Source organism: Salmo salar, chromosome 08 (genome assembly GCF_965601325.2).
Source record: "Salmo salar chromosome 08, fSalSal1, whole genome shotgun sequence".
NCBI classification, from domain to species: Eukaryota; Metazoa; Chordata; class Actinopteri; order Salmoniformes; family Salmonidae; genus Salmo; species Salmo salar.
The window spans coordinates 23,057,933-23,076,511 of NC_138298.1; the positions used below are offsets into that span (position 1 = coordinate 23,057,933).

An 18,579-nucleotide genomic window follows, 5' to 3' on the forward strand; every position below is an offset into this window, starting at 1 on the left:
CGATCTACAAAACACATAGCCTATTAGCTATACAATTAGCCACTACACATTAACTCACAATAACTTAACACTGGGATTAAAAACTATAATTGAATATGTACAGAGGGATCTGTAAGCCTAGCCGTTAAGAGCATTAAGCCGGTAACCGAAAGGTCGCTGGTTTGAATCCCTGAGCCAGTGAGTTAACTGCCTTGTTCAGGGGTAGAACGACAGATTTGTACCTTGTCAGCTCAGGGATTTGAACTTGAACCTTTCGATCACTAGTCCAACACTCTAACCACCAGGCTACCCTGCTGCCCCGTGAGACCCAACACAGCACAATTGAAAAACATATGGCAAATAGAAATGAAAATGTGTCTTTTTGCTCACAACCCAATGTAGCTTTCTGTTTTTATGTCCTATCAATAGTTTATGACCTGCCGTGAGTAACCATAGGTAAACAATAGTTTTCATGACCTGCCCTGAGTAAACATAGGCAAACTATAGTTTTCATGACCTGCCCTGTGTAACATAGCTGTACAGCTGTGATAGGATTTATTAGGACATGCACAGAGGAATGCAAATATTTACACTGTGATTTCCATCCTAGAGACACAACACGTTCTCTCTCTCCCTGTCCCTCTCATACACTCAAACCCCTGTCGCCTCCTCTTCCCTCCAGCCAGTCTCTACAGATCCACTGCTTTAGACTAGAGGAGCACAGTACCATGACTGTGTCCAAGGCCTGGACGTTACGCCAGCACTTCCAGGGTTTCCCCAAGGCTAGTGACTTCCAGCTGAGGGTGGAGATGCTGCTGCAGCCCAGGGATGGACAGGTGAGGATAGCATAGGATAGACTTTAAAGGGCAATTCCACCACTTTTCAACCTTAATTTCATTATCTGCAGCACAATACCAGTGTGTACATATGTGGAAACGGTGCATTTCTATGTTTTGTAAAAAAATATATAACACATTAAAAAGTCCTACCCGATAACATCAAAAGTTTTTAAAATAGTGGTTTTCCAACACTGAGATTCGCAGTGATGTGGGGAGCAAGATAATACCTTCCCTCTGGGTAGAACCACATTGCAGGTTTTAAAAAAAATCACTGTTTTTTACACTTTGAATCCTACCCTGTGATGTCACAGAGAAGCATTTTTTTAGGACCTTCTTAACTGCGGATCATAGAAGAGCACTGTTTCACATATGTAGACACTGGATTGGTGCTGGAGATAATGAATATGAAGTTGAAAATGGGTGTAATTGCCCTTTAATGTCCCTGAGGGGAAAATTGTCTAGGACACATGCACATCCTACTGAAAATTTCACACATTCCTTTTGCAATTCTAACACGTTCCATGTTATGTAAAATGACTTGATAACCTGTTTCTAATGCAAATGTATTAACCACAGGTTATATGCGCCGAAACGGGGAGGGACTAATCAGAATTTGACCCCCACCAAAAAAAAGTGTTTTCTTTGCAAAACGGTGTGCACTAATGAATACACCTTTGAACAAATTACACATTTTTGTTGCAAAATGTTTTCCGTTGCAAAACGTTTTGGTACGGTGTTCACTAATGAATACACCCACAGTTGGAGGCTGTGTTCCTGAGTGTGGACCCCTACATCAGACCCTACAGCCAGGCGATGATGAAGGTGGGAGATTGGAAACAAGTTGCCAAGTAAGGGAACATTATGGGGGACGGAGGTGGGCATGTGGATGCAAACACACCATAGACTTTCTATACAATTTAAAAACTCAAAAATGCTATTTGGAAAAAAAACAAAAACAAGCAAAAATTACCCCCAGCCGTTATCACGTTTGTTGCTGTAGCGTCATTCACCTCAGTCAATCCAGAAACACAGAGCCTATTAGCTATACAATTAGCCACTACACATTAACTCACATCAACTCAGCACTGGGAGGATTAAAAACTATAATTGAATATATACAGAGGAATCTGTAAGCAGAAAAATTATTTTATTAACAAAAGGTAAACAAATACATTTGCTTTACAGAACTTGTTCGCAGGTCCACTGCTAATTTCCTGCAATTCTACACATTTTACCATGACTTATGTCACGTTAACATGATATCTGAGTGAGCGCAACTAAACAAATCAATGGGGGCCCTCTGGGCACGTGCCCTCTGTGCCTGGTCAGTAATTTGGCGATGATTACTACATGGTAGCAGGTAGCCTAGCTGCTAAGAGCATTGAGCCGGTAACCGAAAAGATGGTGGTGTGAATCCCCGAGCCGACTAGGTTATAAAATCTGCTGATCTGCCCTTAAGCAAGTTACTTAACTCTAATTGCTCTGGATAAGAGTGTCTTCTAAAATGTACAAGTTTAGATAGCTAATGTACCAATCTGTAAAATATGAATTAACATGGGCTAATTGAGTGACATATAACAAGAGGAAAACTGCCAATTGAACAATATGTATTCTATTATTCTAACTCTCAACAATAAGTTCAGGCCCTACACAGCACAGTTGAAAAATATATGGCAAATAGAACTCAAACTGGGTGGTCTTCAGAGATAGATAGGATGGCTTGAGGGTAGCTGAAGGATGGGACTAAAAACAAACAAAAGATAACTAATGTAAAATATACTGTTTCCATAAAATATATATTGTATGTCACGGCACCTACGGAAGGTGGCGCACCTCCTCGCCCGGGCGGCGCTCGGCGGTCGTCGTCGCCGGCCTACTAGCTGCCATCGATTTATGTTTCACGTTCTGTTAGTTAGGCATAGGTTAGTTGCGCACCTGTTTTGTGTTAGTTGTTAGTGGGGAAGGGTATTTAGGCTAGCTAGTTAGGTTTGTTGTTTGTGCGGGATTGTTCGTTGTCAGGGTGTGTTTTGTTATGAGGTTCTGTGTTTTCCCTTTTGGAGTTACGTTGTTCGTTTTGGGGTTGCGCCCCTGGTTACGTTCTTTTAAGGGTGGTGCGTTTCTTTCTGCACACCTTGCACTCCATACTTTTGCATATTTTCCGTGTGGATATTTTATTAAAATGTATTCACGGAATCATTCTGTCTCCTGCGCCTGACTCCACCTCTCCTGAATCCACAAGCCACCTGGTGTGACAGTATGTATAAACTGGAAATAGAAGCCAAAGTGTTGTCCATTAGTTTACTCCAATTCGGGGAGGGGTGGTACGGTTAGGGATAAAAAAATATATATATACATACATACATATACACACTGTATTTACCCCCAAAATATATGGGGGATTGGAAATGATGCAGACAACTACATTGATAGAAGCCACAATCTGCAATATTAAAGCAGATCTTATTTTATTTTCATTTGTCCTCTTATGTAGCTACAGCCCTGATGCTAATATATTTGATTCAGCTTTGATCTAACTTTATTAAACAAGCACCATTCACCTGTGTATCCTGTTCTCTGGGCAGCCAAACTGTAGCAGAGACTGTGCTGAAAGTAGAGAATTACGCACATGCTCAGAATCTTCCGCCCTTTAGCTACCAGGAGAAGTTTTTTTTGTCAAGATGGAATAGGCTAGTTTATGTCAGAATTGACTAGAATTTACACAGCAAATTAGGATAATTAATGTAGCAGATTAGGAGAATTAGGTTAAGGTTAGAAAAAGGGTTAAGGTTAGCTAAAATCCTAAAATTTCCGAAAGAGGGTCCCTAAGAATTCATACCCACAGCCACTCTAAAGAGATAAAGAGCTCTGAATTTCACTCAAATTTCCTCCACTGTTTGATCATCAAAGTATGATTGGCTTTCATTCATCTAGATCATCATTATTTGGCTAGTCAACAGCACATTAGGCTACGAGGGGTCCGGAGGAGGCGTAGATGCTTCTATTAACAGTGGTTTCACTGGAAAAAAACATTAAGCATTTATGAAAGATTACATTTACAAATACTGCTTGTATTATATTTATAAAGACTGCTCTTAATGTCTGAATACTTTCAGTTGTTAGCTCTGAATGGGTTTCCTTGACTAAATAAAATCATAATATTAAGAGATGTAGATAAAAACAAACTGCTAGGCGACTAGTAACATGCTTCCCATTTCAAACATCTCCAAACGCATCACAGTGGGTGATCGCATGGAGAAGTTTCTCCCGCAGAATGTCGATACTGCTGTAGTTAGGGAGGCATAACGTCACAGAGCAGGTTTGTGCTTTCGGATAATATTCATCAGCCTCAGTACTGCCCAAAGACGTGATTTGCATCTGCAGTTTGGAGAGACTTCGACCTCTGGGCAGTCTGTCCGTTCCAGTCAGAAAAGCTAGAAGTTAGAAATTAGAGGATAATAATTATCCACTGACGAAGCATTTCTGGAGCTATACAATTATTTCAGTTTAATTAACTGTCTGTTAACTCACTTAAGAACGTCTTCTTTTGCTCCTCAGAGAACTCCATGAAAACTATCCAGAAGTTCTGGATGATGTCATCTGTGGGCCTATATCCTTGATACTGGGCATTCTGTTATTGCAGAGAAAAACATAATGAAACAACCGCATGTACAGTAGACCATGCCACTGTATTATAGCCATAGACTGTATAGTCCAAACAGAATGGGGCCAGATTTAACCACTGGGAGCATAGCGCTGCTATATAGGCTACCAAACATGTATGAACTTCCATATTATATTGCTTATGTACTTTTATGACATATCTAAGCAGGTAGAACTTTACCTCTCTCAACTTGTCCCACTCGTAGTTGTCATCTCCTTGTAGAAGTGTCATCAGCTCCTCAGGTAGAAACATCCTCCATGCCTGTGTAGGGCAACCTTTGTGGAAGCCTTTCTCAAAGTCTGCAAACTGGCTCTGCACCGACTTGTTGAGCTTCATGTCAACGTACAAGTCAACATATTTCTTCCTGTGAATGATATATGACAGACCAATGTTTATTTATGAGTACAGAACACTTCCTGTGGAATAATTTTGTTAATTCAAGAAATTCATAAATTGATAAGATTACTGTCATCAAATATACCTGTTGAACATGGTAACTGGGAGCTCCTCTCCATTTGGTATCAGTTCTTGCCCTTTGTCCTTCAAAAGACAATAAAGATTAGTACTGCATCAGCTGGGGTTACCTGTGTAGGCTACCAAAAACGGCTAAAGGTATCAATTCTCTCTTACCATGAAAACCAAATCCAGCGCTTCAACAACCTCCTCATCTTCATCCAACACATCCTGCAAGCAGCTAATTTTAAACAAACAAACAGTATAAATGTGATATGAGGAGATAATAGTATATCTGTAAAACAACAACTACACTGTTAAAATGTGCTTTGTTACACCCAAACTAGTGGCAACTGAGCTGCCACCAACTTGAAGGAGACGAAACCTTAATTTTGCAGGAGTATTGAAACACATCATCGTGAAATGTTTTGGTTATCCTAATGAAAGATACCTACATTTTAAGAAACATATTAAGTTGGATTTATTCATACATTATTTTGGTAAAATGACATTAACAAATCATTGCAACGACTTGCATACATTTAAAAATAAATGTTTTTGGGGGGGTATTTTTACACTTTATTGAGACGGTTATGAAATGACAGAGAAGATACAGATAGGTGGGAGAAACAGACTGAAGGGTTGGAGCGGGGAATTTAACCCCGGTCTTCGATGGGGAGAGGGGTGACATGTCTAGGCCAGGTACGTTATCGCTAGACATGGGCTCTGCACGACTTGCATACATTTTTATAAAGTATATGTTGGTCTTTTTTTGTTGTCAATTTCAATTCACCCCAGAATAATTTCTTAGTGTGGCTGCGTAGTTGAGTGGGTAAAATTCCAACGAAATGTACCATCTTACTGCCCCTCCTGTTTCTAACCTGTCTAAATAAAGCATTGAAAAAAGAATTCCACCAAAAAATATTCTCCATAGGCCCTTATCAATCAATATTTAGGATATAAACCGTTTGCATTACTGAACCAGTGATTGTATGAGAAACATAGTTGTGTTTTGATGCTTCCTTTTACATGCATTGAAATCCTAAAAAGTGTTTTCACAACACTTTTAAAAACACAAATATTCAGGTTGAAGAACCACTTTGGGTGTTTCAGAGTACTTCATTTCTGTTTTAAAACACATTCTGTGCATCAAAACACTTCCATTGGATAAACGGATATCAAGGTTTATCTGGAACAGTAAGAGACCAAGAATTAGATATACAACATTACAATTACCAAAAAACGGTGGGGGTATGGCCTTACCAAACCTAAACGATTATTATGCATCAGCCCAATTGAGACCTCTGGTGTGTTGGTGCAATTCAGAATACGAACCCAAATGGAAAGACATTGAGACTACTTTGACAGAGACACCCATACAGTCAGTTTTGGGAAATAAGGACATGGTAATAGAAATATACAGTAGACAAAATCAGTGGATTAATTCCTCTCTGAAGACATGGTTTAGGGTAGTTAAGCAAAATAAATTAGACAGAGTGATCAAACTGCTGAGTTGGCCTGCATACGACCCCAGCTTCATCCCTGCAACTCAGGACAGCAGATTTAAACAATGGACGCAGAAAGGCATCACATCTTTCAGTACAATCATAAGGAATGGGGACCTAGATAACTTCCAGGACCTAAGTAAAAAAACATGGCTTGGATAAACCAGATTTTTACAGATACCTACAAGTTCGACACTATTTCTTAAGGGAGATAAAAGTGACTGACCCTCGAGCACCTCCAAAATTAATCCAAGTATTCACTAACACATACAACTTGGGGAGTAAAAAAAAAAAAAAAACTCAAAACTCTATTTGGGTATTCCACCCTTAAAGAAACATTCTACAAACTATATTAAAAAGAAATGGAAGGAGGAACTTAACATGTAAATAACTGATGAAACATGGTTGAACATATTAGAGACTCAACAAAGCTCCACCAACTCAAGGTCACGGAGAGAATTCTGTTGGAAGAATGTTGTACGTTTCTTCATAACACCTAAACTGAAATCAAAACAGACTGGCTCCCTACATCCTTGTTGGAGAGAATGCGGCCTATCGAGGGTGGATCACTCATCTCTTTTGGACTTGCCCCGCAATCGAAACCTACTGGGGAGAAATAACATCTAACATTGGAAAAATAATGGGATTTGACATAGAACAAACATTCATTTCTTTGTACTTGGGTGAAATACCTGATAACTTACACAATAGAGAAAAGTACCTCTTGAAGTTCCTACTGGCAGCCAGTAAAAAGGCTAGCACTAGGAAATGCCTACAAAAAGACCCTCCCACAGTGACACAATGGATAGACATTGTAAAAGAAATACACCACATGGAGTGTATGACCTTTGCTTTAAGAACACAAGAGGAGAGGTCAGGAACACTGGGAAAATAGGTTTCGTACTTGGAAAAGGTCTAATTCAAAGATGTCAATGTAACTAATATGATGAAGGTATGACGTGCACTATAACTGCCAGATCTTTTTTGTTGTTCTTTTATTTTACTGTATTTGTACTTTCTTTGTGTTCCTACAATAAAAACAAAGTATAAAACAAATAAAAACACTTCCATTGGGTTTACATTCAAACCCCCTCCAAACACCAGATCTCATCTTAGGTGCACTACTTTTCCTGGTTTCATTACACAATCATGGTGTTTTGAGACTTTCTACTTTTACACTGTACTGTAGCAGCAGTTGAAGAGATGAACATATATTATGGACCCCTCTTCTTTTTCAGCAGAATAATTGTACCTTGCTTCAGTTGGAGACAGCTCTTTAAGGTCATCCAATGTTGTAGTCAGACCCAGAAGCTTCTTGAAGAGAGCCAGAGGGAAGCAGAGGTTCAGAACACACTGACTAAACAGGGCCTTCCCACAGAGTAGCCCAAGTAAGTAGAATTCATCAGTGATACCGCCGTCCTATGGATAAAAAAAAATAAAAAAAATAAATACAATGCCACAAGCCGTTAAATATTACAAATATTTAATAGTATAATATCAGTACCATAATTGGCATTTCTAAGAATGGATATTTCTAATTTAGTAAATAAAATTGTGGGGGAAAGATGGAGTTAAATCTGGGAACAATTTGTAATTGAATATGGAACATACATCTGTTGTGAACCATGCTAGTCCAGACTCGTAAACCTCCAGTGTCTTTGGTTCCATTTTGAGAAGTTCCCTCCCCAGGAGCCTGAAGAATTCCAGTGAAACGCCACCGTCATCCACACCATTCTCTGCTTGAAACTTCACCTGGAGACAAAAACAGTTTAGAGCCCTTGAGATGACTAATCTAAATAGTCCCACAGAAAGCTACCCATTCTCCAAAATACAGAAAACACAACACTTACCTTTAAAGCCACCATGTTGCAAGTCCTTTTTCGCAGTTGCTGAAAGGTATCATCCAGAAGTGTTTCCCGGTCCACCTTTAGGGTTTCGTCACAAAGCCCACCGTATTCGAAGTCCTCATGACAATCCTTGGATAAGATTATTAAAAGGTATGTGAATATTAGAGAAAACATTTTGGCAGAACAGCAAAAATAACATTTTTGGTGAATTCAATTTGCCTTGTGCCCGGCAACTTCAAGCAGGATAATGTCTAACATACACTGTAATAAAGTGGCATGGCACTGTTGTTCATCTTAAGTGTTCTATTCAATTTGTCTAAAATCACATACCGAATTTGACAGATCAATGTGATTTTTGAATTGAATGAAAGCGTCTAAATTGCTTTCAATACCTCATAGCAGTGGGCGCAATGTAGCGGTGGCAGCCTATCAGATGTGAGTATTTGTGATTTATTAGGTTTAACCAAAGAGGAAAAGTAAGTTGAGTGTTGAAATAGGCTGCAACTTGAAACATAGGTTTCTTAATAATCAAATATAACAGTTGGCATTAAATCATGTATTTGGTTTCAATAAATGTTAGGTTTTCTCAATTGAGAAATCCTAACTCAATTACTTCTAACCAGTTGATGCGATTTTTTTAGGTTGATCAAGAGTCATTTTTTGCAGTGTACTTAAAAAAAATGCAGGTACTTACTTTGACCTGATCAAAGGCATACATCCACACTATACATTTGGTTTCAGTGTCCAGGATACAGGGGTTGTTCTTCAGGAGGCAAAATATGTTATCCTAAAGTGCAAAATGTAAAGGGATTTTCCACTCAAAATACAACCTAGTGTCATTTCCCAACTACCTTGGCTGTAGTCGATTCCCCAAAATACTAATATGTTTCTAGTGATTGGAAAAGAACATAAATACCTTATAACGTTTTATTTTGCTCAATATCATCTCGCTTTCAATCCAATATGTGTCATCCTCCCCAAAGAAGTCCCAGACCAGCTCTGTCAGTTCTGAATGTAAGTCTAGTACCTGAGTTCGGAGAGAGGTGAAAGCGCTAAGTAGACATTATGCAGTGTATTGCAGGACCTGAAATAAAACATTGCATGGTTTTTCATTAAATGATTGTTGCAGAAATATGTATGAAATGCACTGTATTGTACAAACCAGCTTAGACTGAAAGAGAGAACTGATTTTGTTGATATGGAAAGTGTCAACTGTGATTCTTCTGCATCTCTTGCTGTTCGCCTACATGCAAGAGAGGATATTGATATGCAGTGCAGTGAACATTTAAAATGATTTGGGGCCATGACCAATATTTGAAAATATCAAATAATACCCACATCAAAAAGCCTTTGCAGAACCCCAAAAGTCTTCTTTAATGATTTTCCATGATCACATCGTTTGACCGCCATCTGCTGAAGATACTCTGCTGACACTGAGTGGAATGCTTTCACCACTGTTCGGAAGAAGGAATCTGACAGTGTCGACCATAGGCCCTCTGTTGGAATTAGCCTGGAGTTTAGTTGATACAAGAGCACACAGATGACCTCATGTATCTAAAAAAAAAGAGTATAGAATAGAAGAAAATAGAAGAGAATAGAAGAGAAGAAAATAGAAGAGAAGAAAATAAAAGACAAGACGTGTATTGATGGATGGTGACTTTACCAAGGACCTGGAGCTTGTCTGGGTTCAGTCTGAGGATGGCAGCAGCGAAGGCCTCAGTAATGTCTATGCGATGTTGTTTTAGGAGAACTCTCAGGAGCTCGGGGATGATGAGGTACACCCTCAGACCCTCCACACCAATGGGATCCTTACTCAGAGAGGGAAGGAGTATGCGCTGGACGACATTTTTAACCTAGAACCATGACAGGAGTGCTTGTGGGTCACAACTAAATGACTTATCGTGGCTTACAGTATCAACGACTGGTCAAATTGAATATGAAGGACAACAAACAGAAGTATTGAAAATAAGTATCTGATCATAAAGATAATAAATGAAATGATACCTCAGCCAGAACTTTGTCCTTTTCTGCAAGCTTTTGAAAAGCCATTTGGGCGAGTGACAAGTCCAGGCCAGAGTGCATCGGTGAGGTTTGGTAATGTTTGTCACAACTAGAGTAATAAGACCAAAAAATACTATTAAATATGCAACAATAAAAAGTATTCAATAATGTGATAAAACATTGATGGATAGGCAGTGAGTTCTTACCTTTTGTCCAGGAAGCTCCCATTTAAACATGATGCAGAAGAGAACGTTTTTGTGATTTCCCTGAAAATAAAAGTGAAGTATCTTATAGTTCAGTGTATGTAAGTTCCTGAGACCTTCATCTTTTCAGTAGTTGTTGTGTCACTGACTCATGCATGTTTGTGTTGCCTTGTCCACCATCATGAGTTGTTTATTTGTATCGAGCCTGGGGATCAGGTTTATTTGTATCATATACTATATATACAAAAGTATGTGGACACCCCTTCAAATTAGTGGATTTGGCTATTTCAGCCACACTGGTTGCTGACAGGTGTATAAAATCGAGCACACAGCCATGTAATCTCCATAGTCAAAACACTGGCAGTAGAATGGCCTTACTGAAGAGCTCAGTGACTTCCAACGTTTCACTGTCAGAGGATGCCACCTTTCCAACAAGTCAGTTCGTCAAATTTCTGCCCTGCTAGAGCTTCCACGGTCAACTGTAAACACTGTTATTGTGAAGTGGAAACGTCTAGAAGCAACAATGGCTCAGCCACGAAGTGGTAGACCAAACAAGCTCACAGAATGGGACCGCTGAGTGCTGAAGCGCGTAAAAATAAAATGTTCTCGGTTGCAACACTCACTACCGAGTTCCAAACTGCCTCTGGAAGTAACCTCAGCACAAGAACTGTTCGTCGGGAGCTTCATGAAATGGGTTTCCATGGCCGAGCAGCCGCACACCATGTGCAATGTCAAGCATCGGCTGGAGTGGTCTAAAGCTCGCCGCCAATGGACTCTGGAGCAGTGGAAACACGTTTTCTGGAGTGATGAATCACACTTCACCATCTGGCAGTCCGACGGACTAGTCTGGTTTTGGCGGATGCCAGGAGAACACTACCTGCCCGAATGCATAGTGCCAACTGTGGTTCGGGCTAGGCCCCTTAGTTCCAGTAAAGTGAAATCTTAATGCTACAGCATACAATTCTAGACGACTCTGTGCTTCCAACTTTGTGGAAGGCCCTTTCCTGTTTCAGCATGACAATGACCCCATGCACAAAGCGAGGTCCATACAGAAATGGTTTGTCGAGATCAGTGTGTAAGAACTTGTCTGGCCTGCACAGAGCCCTGACTTCAACAACTTTGGGATGAATTGGAACGCCGACTGCGAGCCAGGCCTATTTGCCCAACATCAGTAACCGAACTCACTAATGCTCTTGTGGCTGAAGGAAGCAAGTCCCCGAAGCAATGTTCCAACATCTAGTGGAAAGCCTTCCTAGAAGAATGGAGGCTGTTATAGCAGTAAAGGGGGTACAAACTCCATATTAATGCCCATGATTTTGAAATGAGATGTTCGATGAGCAGGTGTTCACATACGTTTGGTCATATGGGGTACTTACTTCTGTATTTTCTCCCATGATTTTGAGTCGCATTGCAAGATCCATCTGTCAATGACATCATTGTCTAATGTTCGAGTCATTTTTTCAACACTGGAGTCATTCAACCCTTTTGCTGATTCCTGTAATAACAATTTGACGCAGTGTATAAAAACAATCTTAAATACTAAGGACTAACACAGAACAAACTAACTGTAAATGCAATACCTTAGCGGAACTGCACAAGGCAAAAGAATGGTTTCCTCCAGCAAAGGTTTGTTCAATTTGCTGGTCATCAATGCGGCCTGAAAATGACCCAAAACAGTCACGATGTTATAAACCTGTTATTTTATCATTTCATAGAGACCAACATTTCTGCCTAAGTACTGTATTGCATTTTAATTAGGTTACGTTATGCAGAGGAAAGGAATGTTTTAATTACCCTGTGGTAGCTGTACTGGCAGAGGCACAGACTGATCCATCTTGACTCCATTTCCCAGCTGCCCTTGCTCTCCACGCCCAAATGAGTAGATCTTTTTGAAGGAGCCCACGAACGCCAACGTGTGGTTTCTAATTTGACAAACAGGATTGTAGGTAAAGGAAAAAAATCACAAATCAACTGTGATCCCTAAGAATGGATATATCCAAGAATACACCCAGTGTCACTCCAAGATTGATCTTACCATCCAAGCTACATCCATTGATCTTTGTCTGAATATGTATGATTGTACAGAGATTCACATGACTTCTATCAATCAATCTAGTAACTACATACCTTCCACAGGCTATCTGGGTCACCTTTGCCCCCCAGAGTTCGGCCACCAGTCGAGGTCGTAGTTCATTTCTGAGAGAGTTGTGTCCAAGCTGTCCATGTCGACCCGAGCCAAATGTGAACACTAAACCTCCCTAGAACAAAACCAATTCACACAGTTATCATGATGATGTGTTCGGCTCCTGTTGTTGATATGAATGTTTCTACTGTGTGATGGCAACCAGCAAGACATCATTGGTCCAAACATTCTTTAGATCTTAATGGTACTGGGAGTAAAAACATAGTATCAGTTGGAAATATTGTTGTGTAAAAAACGTCAGAACCTTTGTCAGAACGGCAGTATGCTCCACTCCACAGGAAACAGTAATGGTCTTCTTTAGATTCAGGCAATCAACAGGAGCTGGAGCAGGTCTGTCTGTAGAAAATAGAATTCACTGATTTATTTTCCTTGCTCGTCTTTTTCTTTTTTTGACTAAATAATGATCAGATCTACTCATACTGTCTGCTTCAAACATATCAAATGTACTACTTTTCTTTAAAAGATACCAACTATTAATGAAAATACATTAGCATAGTAATATTTGTGTATACAGTACCTATTGTGTCCCCCAGTCCCAACTGCCCGGTGCTGTTCTTGCCCCAGCTGAACACGGCTCCAGAGAGGGTCAGGGCGAAGCTGTGGTCTCCCCCAGCGGTGATCTGAGCCAGGGGGATACCTGACAGAGACTTGAGGGGCTGGGGAGACAAGGTGCCGGGCTCTCCCTTCCCCAAACCCAGCTGTCCGCTGGAGTTCTGGCCCCACGTGAACACATTACCATCTAATGGAAGGTAAAATAACATTTGTACATAGGAAATCTCACAGGACACATGCTGCATTGTCAGAGTTTCTCTTGGTATGCGATAAATGTAGTTTTATTTTAAATGTCTATTGTGAACCTTCTCAAACTGATTTAGTTTTTTTTCACCCTTTATTTCTGCACTATGAACTTTCAGACATGTCCCAATAAAACAGCTCTATTTTAGCATTAAAGCCTCAGTATATTTTTTTATTGTTTTGACAGTGTGTGGGGTTCCAGTATCTATGTACCTGGAACAGAGACTATTTGGTATAACGGACATTCAAAGAGCACAGACAGCCTCCTATCATATCCCGTCTCAAACTGAGTGATTTAGAATGTAATTGTTTACCTTGGGTTAGTGCAATGGAATGCTGGTCTCCACATGCAACCTGAATTACCTGATTCAAGTTACCCACTGGTCTGAGAAAACACAAGAGAAACATACAGACCAAAAGTGACTATTTCAATATGTTCAGTTGCTAAAATTGACAGATGCATCAAAACATTGTGTGAGTAGGCCTGAATAGAGATGTGTCATTCTGTCAAGGCCTACCTGGGATCATTGGAGGCAGAGGTAAGACAAAAAACTCTGCCCTCTTCAGACAGTAAAACAACATGGGCATCTCCACAACTCAGAGCCAGAATCTTCTCCCTGCACTCCACACTCTCTACACAAATAAAATATAAATAAAATATTTAAAAAAGGTCCAATGCAGCCATTTTTATCTCAATATCAAATCATTTCTCGGTAACAATTAAGTACCTTACTCAATGTTTTCAATTAGAAATAAAAAAAACCTTCCTAGCAAAGAGCAATTTCTTAAACAAGAATTTGGCTAGGACTGTTTGGGAATGGTCTGAGTGGGGATGGGAAAACTGAAAACTCATTTGTTTCCAGGTAGAACGCCTTTGGGTTCTATGTAAAACCCTTTCCACAGAGAGTTCTACATTGAACCCCAAAAGATTCTACCTGGAACCCAAAAGGGTTATCCTACGGGGCCAACTGATGAACCCCTTTGGAATTATTTTTTTCTATGTGTGGTGTTGCGGGAAACATATAGGAAAGGTACTTACTCAGTTTCCATGTGACCCTTCTCCCATCTTTATACTCGTGCATCCTGCAAGCAAAGGACACTTTCCCATTATTTCTGATAAACGCGACCACTTTATTACCTGCGGACAGATGTGCAATTGGAGATTTCGTGAGTATGACATTTAGGCAACAATCCGTCTTCGCCTTTACCAAACCATTCGACTTTACTAAACCGAAGCCATCACCGATGTTCTCTCCCCACGAAAACATTGTCAATGTGTTATTGTCGCCTTCTAAACGTATCAATAATCAGCTACTCTTGATGGTCAATGCGGTCTTTCTGCGCCCTGTGAGTCAGTGCGTTTTGAAAGGGAAAAGGGATGAACGCGACCATATGAAATAACAGCAAGGAACGAAAACGAAACTTGAGATGACATTTTTCTACAAACAGAAACTTATGCCACAATGGGAATGGGCCTGAGCAAACGGAACAGGCGCCAAGTAAAGTATTTTAATCAAACAAACACCCCAGCTAGCACATTTGGATCCTTGGAAGTTGTGGGGACGTACGTTTTGTTTCCCATTGGTTCTGGAGACGAAGCCATACGTTTCCTGACGGTTGAAACTGAACATATTTTAAACGTTCTGAGAATGGATGTAAAAATGTTGCCTGTTCTGGGGACTTACATTTTTAGGTTGTAGGGAGGTTATTCTATGGTTCCCTGAAAGTTTTCCTGGGGGGTTTTATTACCATTCTGAGAACAGAAGGTTATTTGAGGGTAATTAAATAATGTCCTGAGACTGTTTCAATAACACTGCTAGTTTAGGTGAACTGTTCTGAACTCAAAGCACAGTTCATTTGCTTAAGCATTAATCATGCAAACCCATTTCTTTGCTAATGTGGCATGGTGTCAGTGAGATTCAAACCTATGATCTTCTGCTCTCTAGCCATGGAATTAGGACAGAGCAAGCATGCCATGTTTTTTTAACTCATAGAAGCTGTTCATTTTAGTCTTTAAACAGACCCCATTTCAAAGGAAACAAGCACTCATTAAGATCAGGTGTGGCCAATTAGTGGGTGCAGCCAACACACCAGAACACACTTAAGAGAGAATTTTGTTGATGCTCGGAAAGGAATGTTTTAAAATAATTCTTCCAACATCCTTTGAATGTTATCTTTTCATGGCAGTTTTCTTAATGTTCTGAGAACATGACTTTAAATTAGAACATGAGGAAACATGCAGAAAACGTTATGCTGAAGTACTGGATTTCCCACAGAATACCATTGTTTCTTAACCTGTTATGGCTAGGGGGCAGTATTTTCACGGCCGGATAAAAAACGTACCCGATGTTAGGGTTGAACTGGCTATTTGTATGCATAACCTTTATAATATACTGGGGAAGCTATGCTAAGTACATAAACTACGAGGAAATCAACTGTTGAAGACAAGAAGAACTACAATCGGCAACAGGGAGTGCGTCACGACGCTGGGATCAGCCTACACGCCGACGACAGGAGGAGCAAGTTTAAACCACGCTCCTCCTCCCTCGGACAGGCCAGCATTGAGCGGGAAATATCTCTTAGTATTAAAGAGAGAACAATAGGATGTGTCGCTCTCTTCTCTGTTTTGCCCTGCGAGGTAAAACAGCGAGACCGTATATACGAACAACCCATTTACCACACACGTGTTTGCATTAATTAAAGTACAGCTAGCCTGTGATGGCGAGCTATCTACTCAGAATATTGCAAAATGTGCTTTCACCGAAAAGCTATTTTAAAATCGGACACCTCGATTGCATTAAGGAGTTCTGTATCTATAATTCTTAAAATAATTATTTTTGTGAACGTTTATCGTGAGTAATTTAGTAAATTCACCGGAAGTGTTCGGTGGGAATGCTAGTTCTGAACGTCACATGCTAATGTAAAAAGCTGTTTTTTGATATAAATATGAACTTGATTGAACAAAACATGCATGTATTGTATAACATAATGTCCTAGGAGTGTCATCTGATGAAGATCAAAGGTTAGTGCTGCATTTAGCTATGGTTTTGTTTTTTGTGACATATATGCTAGCTTGAATAATGGGTGTCTGATTATTTCTGGCTGGGTACTCTGCTGACATAATCTAATGTTTTTTGCTTTCGCTGTAAAGCCTTTTTGAAATCGGACAGTGTGGTTAGATAAAGGAGAGTCTTGTCTTTAAAATGGTGTAAAATAGTCATATGTTTGAAAAATTGAAGTTTTTGGATTTGAGGAATTTGTAATTCGCGCCACGCCCATCATTGGATATTGGAGCAGGTGTTCCGCTAGCGGAACGTCTAGATGTAAGAGTTTATTAATGTTCTGATGACTTAATAGAACATGAGAAACTGTAGAAAACATTATGCTGAAGTCCTGAAATTCCCATGGAAGAACATTGTTCTATGAACAATTTGAGAACATTCATTTAAATAGAACCTTATGGGAAGGTTGTATGCAACATATAGAAACATATGGTTCTCAGAACGTTATGTGCTAGCTGGGAAGGTTATGCACGTTGGAGAAACCACACCTCTGCATCAAAGTGCTGACAGCTGTTCCCATTGATAAAAGAAAACACTTGAGGTGAACTAATCATTTATGTCATTTATCATCTCTATTTATTAGATACATAAAGAATTATTACGTAAATAAAACACAAGATACAGACATGTCCAGAAAAAAAAGGATGTTCACATGTAGAATTACATTTTAGTCATTTAGCAGACGCTCTTATCCAGAGCGACTTACATTTCATACATTAAAAAAAAATAATTCCCATAATTCCCGTGGGAATCGAACCCACAACCCTGGCGTTGCAAACACCATGCTCTACCAACTGAGCCACAGGGAGGCCTTACATCAAATGCCACACTATATCAGTAATGAAAACATGCATAAATAAGTAGGCTCTTGAATGTATATTACTGAATAAGAATGTTATATAAAAAATATCACTCAGAATTAGTAGACATTAAGTCAAGGAATGTTTTTTCTATAATAGGGTAGGCCTACATATCCTAGATTTGCAATTGTAACATTTTCAATAGACCAAGGAAAAAGGCAACATTTAAAAGTTTTTAAAAAGTGGCAAATCTGAACCTAGAAGGTGGCTATAACCAAAATCCTATGCTAAACTGAAGCGATATATTGACATGTAAGAAACACATTGAATGAAATGATGAACACAGCAGTAGCCTATATATAGTGTCCATTAATCCTTCCAGAAGCCTCTGTTGTGGGCACATGCCTCTTTGAGCCTGGCCAGCAGCATCTCCTTGGAGGGGTAGATGGGCAGAAACAGTAGGAAGAAGCAGGCATGGGATTCTGGGAAATGTAGTTCAGTAGAGTTCTGCATGACCGCTAACTTCATCTGGATCTTGTCCATGCCCAGGATGGGAGCGCGATCACAGCCCGTCAGGAACACTGAGAAGGAAGGGAGAGCGAGTGAAAGGTAGACAGAAAGGGAAGAAACATAGTGAATGTCATTGTGTGGTAGGTAGCCTAGTGATTAAGAGCATTGGGCCAGAAACCAAAAGGTCCCTGGTTCAAATCCTTGAGCAGAGAAGGTGAAAATATGTTGTGCCCTTGATCAAGGTACTTAACCCTTATTGCTCCTGTAAGTCGCTCAGACAAAAATGATGTGTAAATGTTCTTGTAGAACAGGAAGTTCAAATATGCAGACAAAACCTTGAACCAGCATTATGAAAGACTGTATGGTTCCTCCAGTTTTACTCAACCGAGAGCAATTTAGTGCCATACTTACGGAGGAAAGATTTATTTTGGTCGTCTGTCAGTTCCTCAAAAGCCTCCCAGAATGTGACGATGTTGGGATGTCTGGCATGGTACTCTCCATCATACACAGTGTTCTGGATATACAAACCAAACAAATGGCAGCAATAATTTAACAATATTAAACTTGCACGCCATTTAAACGATTCACCACTCAAAGTCACAAAGAACCATGTATAGCTAGGCAATGTATAGCACATTATCTCCTAGTCCCAGTCCTAACTTGAGAAATGTACCCATAACTTGACATCAAAGCAAATCCCCCATCAATATAAATGCATCAA

At 39.9% G+C, this 18,579-nt stretch overlaps 1 protein-coding gene across 1 annotated transcript in view; it reads right to left on the reverse strand.

Annotated features, from left to right (window-relative positions):
- Positions 1 to 14,965, reverse strand: part of LOC106610285 (E3 ubiquitin-protein ligase HERC2) — a 40,790-nt gene extending 25,825 nt beyond the window's left edge. The window contains exons 1-25 of the mRNA XM_082978173.1: positions 14,526 to 14,965; positions 14,005 to 14,119; positions 13,801 to 13,871; positions 13,209 to 13,430; positions 12,936 to 13,027; positions 12,616 to 12,746; positions 12,283 to 12,410; positions 12,069 to 12,145; positions 11,865 to 11,983; positions 10,492 to 10,551; positions 10,289 to 10,394; positions 9,948 to 10,137; positions 9,623 to 9,780; positions 9,447 to 9,527; positions 9,201 to 9,311; positions 8,979 to 9,071; positions 8,288 to 8,413; positions 8,049 to 8,189; positions 7,690 to 7,856; positions 5,110 to 5,173; positions 4,961 to 5,019; positions 4,660 to 4,843; positions 4,347 to 4,446; positions 4,038 to 4,249; positions 3,377 to 3,422 (exon numbers count right to left, since the gene is read on the reverse strand). Coding sequence (XP_082834299.1) covers positions 3,377 to 3,422; positions 4,038 to 4,249; positions 4,347 to 4,446; positions 4,660 to 4,843; positions 4,961 to 5,019; positions 5,110 to 5,173; positions 7,690 to 7,856; positions 8,049 to 8,189; positions 8,288 to 8,413; positions 8,979 to 9,071; positions 9,201 to 9,311; positions 9,447 to 9,527; positions 9,623 to 9,780; positions 9,948 to 10,137; positions 10,289 to 10,394; positions 10,492 to 10,551; positions 11,865 to 11,983; positions 12,069 to 12,145; positions 12,283 to 12,410; positions 12,616 to 12,746; positions 12,936 to 13,027; positions 13,209 to 13,430; positions 13,801 to 13,871; positions 14,005 to 14,119; positions 14,526 to 14,754 — 3,082 coding nt within the window. The 5' untranslated portion in view covers positions 14,755 to 14,965. The remainder of the gene's footprint in view (positions 1 to 3,376; positions 3,423 to 4,037; positions 4,250 to 4,346; positions 4,447 to 4,659; positions 4,844 to 4,960; positions 5,020 to 5,109; positions 5,174 to 7,689; positions 7,857 to 8,048; positions 8,190 to 8,287; positions 8,414 to 8,978; positions 9,072 to 9,200; positions 9,312 to 9,446; positions 9,528 to 9,622; positions 9,781 to 9,947; positions 10,138 to 10,288; positions 10,395 to 10,491; positions 10,552 to 11,864; positions 11,984 to 12,068; positions 12,146 to 12,282; positions 12,411 to 12,615; positions 12,747 to 12,935; positions 13,028 to 13,208; positions 13,431 to 13,800; positions 13,872 to 14,004; positions 14,120 to 14,525) is intronic.
- Between the last annotated feature and the right edge of the window lie 3,614 nt (positions 14,966 to 18,579).